Consider the following 9,548-nt stretch of genomic DNA (forward strand, 5'->3'; position numbering starts at 1 on the left):
ATGATTCTTTTTTTTCTTTTTTTCTTTTTTTAAAGTTCTTCTGGCGTAGGCCCCCATTCCAAAAAACTCATTTTGGCAAAGTCTTAAAAAAAATAAAAAACCTTCTCCATGGTAAGTCAGCCCAAACCAAAGAGAGAATCATGTTTGCTAAGGGGTCCAAAAAAATGACCTGTATTGGGGCTGTGGGCCGTAACATGACTTAAGCTGGGCATACATCTCTTGACATTTCAGGCCCAGTAACTTTACTACATTACCCACCCAAAAAAACTTTACTACAGAACTCAATACCTACACGCGCGCGCACACACAAAAAAAATAAAAATAAATAAAGAACTAGTTTCATGCTAAACCTTAAATTCACATTTGACAATAGTGTCAGATGGTTGAAGATTCCATATGTTTGGTATTTGTCTTGGTATCTCCAAATCTGCTTTGAAAACAAACTCAAATTTTTTGAACATCATACTTACAATCCAAACATTACGTGGAATCCCTATCCAAATTTAAAGCCATAGTGCTTTTCATTGACTTCATGGAAAATATTACAAAACTATATGTTTGACAATGTATACATTTAGATAAGAATTTTACTTGCTGGATATGTTAAAAAGAAATTTGTGATTGTGGTCTCAAGTCCAACTCAAGTGAATAAGATGGTTTTTAGCAACCCAAAATAAATAATTAAAATAGAATTCATATAATGATATTACAAATTTAGGGCTCATTATGCATCAATTTCAATTTCTAAGTTTTTTATTTTTATTTTTTCTTTATTTTTCATATTCGTTTATATGTTTCTAGAAATAAAAATAAAAAAGGAAAAATTTCTTATGGCTTATGGAGGCTACAAACTGTGAAAATTCTATTGGTGCTCTTGAGTTTAGTGGGTCTACCTTAAGATCTATTTCTATAATTTGAACGGGTTATTTTGTAGTACCTATTAAAAAGATCATAGCTACAAAATTATTGTAGTTGTTTAAAAAAAGGGGGAAACTTGCTAATAAGTCTCATAAACAAAGTTTAAAATCTATCCCACTCCAAAGCAAAATACTTGCGTTAATTAGCCATATATATTTTTAATTGTTACCAAAAAAATTAAAAACGCTCCTACATCCATCATCGTTGGACTTCCGTCAAAAGGTCATCGAAGAATCGTCGGAATATTCAATATCACCAAGAAGTCACCGGAATATCATTGGAAATTGGTCAGAGTATCGTCGAAATGTTCTGAATGTCACTAAAAGTCGTCAAAATGTCTAGAATAGTCTATGGATGTCAAGAATATTGTTGAAGACTCATCGGAATATCTAGAATATTGTCGAAAAAAAAAAAGAAAAATAAACTGAGAAATTAAAGTGAAAAAACATAGTAAAATATACTAAATATTAAAAAAAAAAAAACCTAAGAACAACAAACAGTTACAATGAAAAAAAACATATGTTATTTTCAATTTTTGTAGGGTTTTAAGCAAATAATTTCTAATATTGATCAAACTGAAAAGTAAGCTTTAAAACTGTAAAATGTTACAGTTTCAAAGTATGATTCTATTAAACATTTATCCTTATTAATCAAATTGAAAAATATGTTATGAAATTATAAAATTTTACAATTTTCACTGTTTGTAATTAAAACTCGAAAATAACTTGTTCAAAACTTGAAAAACTTTGCCATTATAACAGGAAAATAGAAAATGTATAGTGCAAAAAAAAGTAATAAAACTGAGAGATCGAAAGAAAGAGACAGATATCGAAAGATGCTTGTACTTCGACAAGATTAGAGACGTAACCGACCAGTAATCCGAGATTACTAAAGGCCTGCTCACCAGTCAATAGTATAAGGGGCTAACGAAAGCCGATAATATCTCAATTTATCGTCCAATGAGCTGTGAAGCCGAATTTAACGTAGATCTACTAAATCTACGTCAGATCTAAATAGATTACTCATCTTCTTCTTCAAAAACTCATTTGCATTGTTGTTGGTGAGCACGAAGTAAGGAGTTGGTTCTCGGTGATTGTCTATGAACCCCAATCAATGGTGGTAGAAAAAGAAAGAAAAAAAGGAATGCGTAGACGTGGTCGTGGTCGTCGCCGATATCAAAGAAAGAAAGATACAGAGAAGAAATAAGGTGTAAGGAAAGAAGAGAAAATAAATAGGTATAGGACTTTTAAATCTATCCAAAAAGTTTTAAAATTAAATAAAATACACACTTCCTAAAAAAAACTGGTGGTTATTTGCTCAAAGAGGAGCAAGATGGGTCCATCAAACCCACCATATCTCCATTTAGGCATAAATCCAAACCAGCTCAAAAAAGTTTTTGAAAAAAAAAAAAAAGGAAGAAAAAGTGGAATAATTGATACACCAATCTTTTCACCCTCTATTGTTCAAGTCTTACAACTGTTATTATGACAGTAATCATTTATGGCATCTTCCATATTTAAGCAAGAATTTCCATGAAGATTTTCGGGGCTTGGTAGATACTTTTTCTTTTTTTGTTAAGTAACCTTTTGTTTTTGCTTTTTTCACTTAGGAAGAATAATTGTTAAAAAAATGATGTATTTGACAAGGGAAATGATTTGTAGCCCTAAAATCCTCACCCCTAATCCCCCTAATTTCCATTTCTGGCAACTGTTTCCTTTTTTTTTTTTTTTTCTTTACTTAATATGGAAATTAGGGGGATTAGGGGGATGTTTTTTAGGGGGATGTAGCATGACCCATTTGACAAATACCAAAAACATTACACTTTTTTGTTAGTGAAAAACTTGAGTAAGATGACCCGGACAATTGCTCAAGTTTTTAGGCTTGAGTCTATGAAGAAATGTTAGCATGCGTTATAATTTAACTATTAATATACTAACCGCTATCTTGGGTTCAAAAAACAAACAACAAAAAACAAAAAAAACTTGAGTAAGAATTTTTTTTTTCCCCCATTTGTCAGCTAAATAAATCATTATCAACTGCAATAACAAACAAAGTGACTTAGTTTAAAAAACAAAAAACAAAAAAACAAACAAACAAACAAAGTGACTATTTCAACCAAAAAGATTGCAAAAAGGACATCAATTGTTATTCACAAGTACCTCCCACAACATTATGAGCTCGACCCAGTTCCATTATTAAGGACAGCAACCAACCAGTACTGCATCCCCACCTAACAATAACACACACCATCCCCATGACAGTGTTCTAGGTCAGTGATCTATTCACAACCACATGTTGATCTCCATGGCTATAAACCCACATACGTGGCCCATCCTCAACCATTGAAATTCCCAATCAAATCAGCAGCATTGCCACCTTTTTACTGTGGTGTTCGATAGGATCCGAGTCTGAGTGGACCCTTTGGTTGTCTTTTTGTTTTTTTTTTGTTTGTTTGCCTTGGTGTGTGACCGGAGAATGAGGTGAGCAATTGCATCATCATCTACTACAATGGTGTTGGGAGGAAGAAGAGTGGGGGAGGATGAGAGCCGTTAGATGAGGTGGGGAGGGATGGTGGAGATGCCTTGCCTTGAGAGCTCAGTGAGTACAGAGTCTGTTGAAGGAGGCTTGAGGCCTATGGGAAGAGGCAACCATCGCTTGTTTATTGCCTCCTTCACAACCTTGTCAATGACCTCGTCTGCCTGTGCATACAAACAATGACTTACTTGTATTAAGACAAAAACCCAAAAAAAAAGAAGGAAAAAGAAAAAAGAAAAAAAGAGAGATTTGTATGAGACAGAATTTCTCTATTGAGGATGTTCAAATTTTAAAAGATAGAATGATGAAAATGCATGGAATTACTTACCGCTTGAAGATCAACAGAACTCGGTGGCATCATGTAGCTGCTATGTGTTGCATAAGCATTGTTAAACCCATTGGCATTCTGCTTTTTCCAAATAACATGCAGTCAGTGGACCTTGTCTAACTTCATGCATTAACTAGAAGAAGACATTTCTCTCAATCAATAATCAAAACACGAAACATTCACACCAATATACTTACTTGAGGGAAAGACGGATATGGTCCGTGAGGTGGCGCTGGTGGCATCACAGGGCAGCCCCATGCATCAGCATGCATCTGAAACACCATAACATCCACATATTAGGCTCTGTTTGGTTCAGCTTATGAGACTTCTTATAGCTTTTTTACTTTGAAAATTTTTGTCAAAGTATCTCGTGTAATTTCTATTTACAACTTACAATGTATTAATTATAAAAAAAAAATAAAAAAAAAAGATTATTTAGAAGCAGGAAAAGGGGTATTGTTAACTTATACTTTTTCATTATCAGTTTTTAATTTCACCAAACAGACCCTTAATCAAATATAGTAAGTTCCACACAAGACTTCTCCATGAAGCTGAATCCTCTGTCCAGAATCTCCCATTTCCCCTGTCCCAAAACACCTCTCTACCGGCCTAATTGTGTGCGTTCGGCATTGACATAGAGGGACAGGAAGATCTGGACAGAAGATTCCCATGCCTTCTCCATGACAGGAAACACCATCAACAACAGGCTTGTTTTAGGCCAAAAAATAAAGGAAGCGTAAGAGAGCAAATGTTACCCCTGGATATGGCTTCCAATGCCAACTTTCTGTAGGCTGCCACGGTGGATAGAAAGCAGGGCCCCACATCTGGACACCGGAGGCGTAGCTTCTGGGAGGTCCCCATGCCGGATAGACCTGAGCAGCAGGTAGGGTCGGATTAGAATGATATGGAGGGAAGGCCATAACAGGTTTGTGTGGATGGTAACTCCTTTGTGAGGGGTCTCTTGGATGAGGCCATCTCCTCTCAACTTCCTTCGGCAAAATGTGTCTCCGCTGCATTCTGTATTTCTGCTTCAAAAAGAGTCACAGTCATTCTAAAAAGCTATGAAACGTTGTTCTAGTGTGGAAAGAAATGTGGTTTTGTCTCCACGTCTCAATTTCATTGTTTTGGGGAAATAAACCCCAACCCCCCCCCCCCCCCCCCCCCCTCTTCAAATTTGCACAAAAAAACTAGATTACTATTAATGTGCATCTCTATTGCTAAATTTACCACCAACCTGGAGATGACTAGCTACATTATGTCTAGTCAATCCATCCACTTTCATCAACTCTAGTATTCGAGAAGGAATGGCCTGATCCACGCCAAGTTTATCTACAGCCTGTACAAACTTTTTGTGCAGTTCAGGTGTCCAGTCTACCTAAAACCCAACAAAACACGAATGTAAGCTTCATAAGTATAATCCAAAGTTACTTAGAGCACATTCATGGAAAGTTTACTTTTAATTATAGAGAAATTTTCAACTTGAGATTCAATGATTGAGCAAGAATTTACGTCATTATTGAGTCAAAGAATTTTCTGTAACTAGTGAATGTAGAGTTACAAGAAAGCACTCTCACTAGGGTGAGTCCATGACCAACCCCTGTGCAAGCATGGCAAGTCAAGATACAGGAATTGAAAAGGGAAATGACTAGAAATAGTGTGAAATTTAAGTTTTTTTTGGTTTTTTATTTGTATTTATATTTATCAGTTGAGAGTAAAATTGTAAATTTATGACAGTAATTTAGTTACTACTGATAATGATTCAAATAATTATTGGATCATATGAAAGAGTTGGGATGTAATTAATAAAGCCCACTCATAGACTAATTTACCTTCATCTTCTTCCGATTAGCTTTATTCCCACATGAATTACGAACCCCAGATGCCTTATTCAGGTTTGCAGCATCACCACCAGAATCACTAGGACCGTCTTTGTTCTCTAAACGCGAAGACACGTTACTCTCGCTCTTACAACCATCAAGTGATTCATCCTCATCTTTAATAACAGCCTCTTCCGATATCTGAGGTGGGATTTCCCAAACGGTAGTTTCAGCATCTAAATTTTCACAAGTAGTGTCAACAGATTTATATTCCCCATCTTGATCCCCGCCCTCTTTCTCTGTCAAGCAGTTAATCTGGTCTTGGCAATCCCCATCATCCACCAACCTCACTCCTTGTTCCAATTGCGGGGTTGGGGGAGCTGGGTACTTATCGTGCTCCTCCTTGTTTTCTTCCACCACAGTTTCATGTTCTTCTTTGACTGAGATACCGCTCATTGGTTCTCCGTTTTCCAACTGGAGGCGAAGCATAGAAACCATGGATTCTTTGACAGGCTTTAATGATTCAGAGAGGTCCTTTCCTCCTGCGTTGAATGCCTGCTCAGGCAAATAAGTTTATGATTTACTTTTCATGGAAAATTTTATAGTTAAAGCATAATGCATTGACGCTAGAATCTAGACTAACCTTATGAACAACGTGCTGCCATATATTTCTAAGCTTGTCATCAGAAAGCGGTTTTAGGAGAAATTCAACTGCTCCAAGCTGCAAATTTCCACAGAACAAAGCATTGACAACTACGATGCATATGAAGAGCTTGATATGCTTTAAAGATATAATTTCCCTTAACTTCATTCTCATTCCAAATTGAATCAAAAAATTTCTAGATTGATTTTATTCACAATTTATGGAAGTGTGAATTTTTACTCCATGCTCTTTGTTGCATACAAACATGCATTAATCAGTGCAATGAGAGCATGAACTAGAATTCTCACCGTTATGCACTTCATCATGGTAGTCAGGCATTGTGTGTTTGAAGTCACTGTAACAAAAGAGTGATCAAAACAATTTAGAAACTGTTTTGTGTGTAAAAAAATGGACTATTTTTCGTTGCGCTAAGTCATATCCTAATGAATCATTTACAAAGTGCTTTGGTACATACATGAGGAGATACGACTTTTGCACTTACTTATTGTGGGCAAGTCTGTTGCAACTTCAAGAAACTTGAATCTTCCATGGCTGTTTCCGGTGCTCACCTGTGAAAATGAACGAAATTTTAATGTGAAGATTAACACGGGACTCATGTTACACAAGAACCGACCTTCTGCTTAATTAGATATTAATTGAAATTATCTTCCAAAATTGGCTTTCATAAATAGAGAGTCATTACTCTTGTGTCTTAAGAACTATTTAAATGAATTCATGACTTGTATCCACATAACACCATCTACGTACATGCATATCTAATAGTTGATCCTTTCAGTGCTTGCAATTTTAATTGAAGTTTAGTACCTCTACAATAGCAACATGGAAGCTCTCAGGTTTGTCCGAAATTGCTGTCAAAGCTTCATCCTCATCGCAGAACATAGAAACTGTAAAGGGCAAGGGCAATGAGACATTAACATATATAGGTGCATGCATATGAGAGAGAGAGAGAGAGAGAAGAGAGAGTTTTGGCCAACCATCATGTGACTAACTTGGTAAAATTATGTCAAATTCTTTTTTAACTTTTTATAGATCCATCTCGATTAGACTATCATAAAAATTTATTTTATTTTTAAAAAATAGTCCAGAGAAAGAAAAAAATAATCCCCTTTTTTGGTTGATTACAAAAATAAGCCATTTGGCTTTAGTGAACCTTTTTCAAAATTGACTCAAATTTTTTTAATTTTAAGAAACATCTAGTTGAGATGGACCAATGAAGTTAAAAAAAAAAAAAAAAAAAAAGACTCAAAGTTGAAAAAAATTCAATGAAGACAAAAATAAGTCGGAAAAATAAGGTGCCTTCTTAGTTTTAGCTAAATGAAGAGGACCAGTTTCCAAGGATATAGTTGAAGTTCAAGCTTGTGAAATTGAACTGAGTCGAAGTGTTATAAAAGCTTAACTAACATGTAAATCCATAGGAAAACAGTTAAAATGTAGTGCAATTTCACTACTTTCATTAATCATTTCAATATTTCTAATTTTAGAACAGTTGGAGATGCAGGAAGGAAAGCAAGTCCTCCACCAAGCAATGAAGTCTTTACAAGTCAAAACCAATTCTAAGTTGTATATGACTAAATTCCAAAACGATCTAAAGAATAAGATGTCATATGGGAAGCAACAAATATCGACAACAGGCAAATTAGGACAGACCAATTGTAGTTTACCAAAGGAAAACAGAATTTGAAAAGCAAAAGAAAAAAATGAAACCAAAATCTCTAACCAATGTAGTTCATTTCCTCGAGCTTCAACCTTAGCTCAGCAGCAGAACTGCTGTCTTCGTCGAGGAGGAGGACTCGGAGGCCCTTAGGAAAATCTGTCCATCCCAGTAGATCATTAGCAGTGCAAACCATAGCTGGTTTGGCATCGTTCTCAGGCCAATGATGAGTGTCGCAGATTGGAGGTTATGGACATCCAATCAATCAATTCTGCATAACCCACATAAATTTCCCATCAAATCTATCATCTCTTGGTCTAAAACATCAAGATTGTTAAGCTAATCTAGTACATGTATTGAAAAGAAAAGCACCAAAATATTTTTGAAAGAAAAATTCTCCTAAAAATATCAACAACTAGTTGGCATGCCATGTAACAAAACCATTTACACAACAACAATAGATGAAATAACAAAGATAGTGACTCTAACCATAAAAAAAAAAAACTTTAATATAACACAAAAAGAGCTAAAAAGAGTGATCCAGTACATGAGACTCTTGTTAAAATGGAGTCTTAAATCTAAGCACTAATAACGCTAACGGCAAGTCCTACAGTTGAGACAAGCTCTCCATCAGACTCTAAAACACCCACAAAAAAAAGGGGGGGTAAAATTTAGACCATGCATGCTGGCACTGTTGGATCAAGGTCCATGGATTTGATCTAAATACCCAGTACTATCAACTAATTAAAATTGTCAGTCACTGATCTATAAATCTTTGTGCATAAGATGGGGAAAAAGATTGTGTTGATGTTATAAGATCTTATTAGCAAATGGAATCGTTCAAAAAAAAAAAATTATTAGCAAAAGGAAAAGACAACAAAACACCAAACATAGAAAGAAACATATGGGAAAATCATTATTAGTCACATAGTCAACAGACTACCAGAAAATACCTCTTGGTGAAACTAGAAACAGAGAGATAATAAGTGTGTAGAGATCAAGAGAAGAAAATCACAAAGAAAATTCACTAAAATCCCACAAAAAATATGAATTGATCAAATCACATATGAAACATAGAAGCATAGAAAATGCAATGAAGAGAAGCTTTTATTACCCTTCGTCTAGAAGGAAAACAAGCTTTGTCACTCTGGTTTTCTTTGTTCTTATCTTGTTGGGTAGAATGTAGAGGAAGAAAACCAGGAATCAAGAGAGAACCAGGAATCAAGAGAGAGGAAATTCAAAAGTTGAGAGAGAGAGAGAGAGAGAGAGAGGGTGTTTAAGTGGAGTCAAGAGCCTCTCCTTCCAAGTCCGTGCTTGCGTCCGTCTTTGTAGGCTTTCGGGTCTACTTTTAGGCTCAATTTTGATAATCTGAATCGTTTATATTTTATGATTTATTCAGTATATCATACCTGTAAAAAATCAAGTTGATCGGATATCAGAAAGTATGTGTTTGAAAAATTGAACTAAACACTATTTTTTAAAGATTTTAATAAACAGTTTTCCGAACACATACTTTCTGATATTCGATCAACTTGATTTTTTATAGGTATGATATACTGAATAAATCATAAAATATGAACGGTTCGAATTATCAAAATTAAGCCTAAAAGTAGATCCAAAAGCCTGCAAAAACAG

The 9,548-nt window shown here is 35.1% G+C and overlaps 1 protein-coding gene across 4 annotated transcripts; it reads right to left on the reverse strand.

Moving 5' to 3' along the window:
• Positions 1-2,900: 2,900 nt before the first annotated feature.
• Positions 2,901-9,311, reverse strand: APRR2 (CheY-like two-component responsive regulator family protein). 4 transcript variants are annotated; one of them, XM_028221750.2, is made up of 12 exons: positions 9,028-9,311; positions 7,980-8,184; positions 7,067-7,146; positions 6,744-6,810; positions 6,550-6,596; positions 6,242-6,319; positions 5,611-6,153; positions 5,016-5,156; positions 4,537-4,806; positions 3,979-4,053; positions 3,782-3,859; positions 2,901-3,617 (listed from the first exon to the last, which is right to left on the reverse strand). In XM_028221750.2, exons 2-12 carry the CDS (start codon positions 8,107-8,109, stop codon positions 3,468-3,470), a joined length of 1,659 nt encoding a protein of 552 aa, XP_028077551.2. In that variant the 5' UTR covers positions 8,110-8,184; positions 9,028-9,311; the 3' UTR covers positions 2,901-3,467. The 4 variants fall into 4 exon arrangements, with proteins under 4 accessions (XP_028077551.2, XP_028077552.2, XP_028077553.2 ...); XM_028221751.2 differs by having other exon boundaries at positions 8,867-9,155; XM_028221752.2 differs by lacking the exon at positions 5,016-5,156 and having other exon boundaries at positions 9,028-9,214.
• Between the last annotated feature and the right edge of the window lie 237 nt (positions 9,312-9,548).

This window comes from Camellia sinensis, chromosome 13, assembly GCF_055761805.1.
Source record: "Camellia sinensis isolate YWXY chromosome 13, ASM5576180v1, whole genome shotgun sequence".
Lineage (NCBI taxonomy): Eukaryota > Viridiplantae > Streptophyta > Magnoliopsida > Ericales > Theaceae > Camellia > Camellia sinensis.

Excerpts from the sequence above, each read along its gene's own strand:
- APRR2 (XM_028221750.2), bottom strand. The coding sequence starts at position 8,109 with ATGGTTTGCACTGCTAATGATCTACTGGGATGGACAGATTTTCCTAAG. Across the intron at positions 5,157-5,610 it reads CTAATCGGAAGAAGATGAAG|GTAGACTGGACACCTGAACT; the intron begins GTAAATTAGTCT and ends GTTGGGTTTTAG. Across the intron at positions 3,860-3,978 it reads CATATCCGTCTTTCCCTCAA|AATGCCAATGGGTTTAACAA; the intron begins GTAAGTATATTG and ends TGGAAAAAGCAG.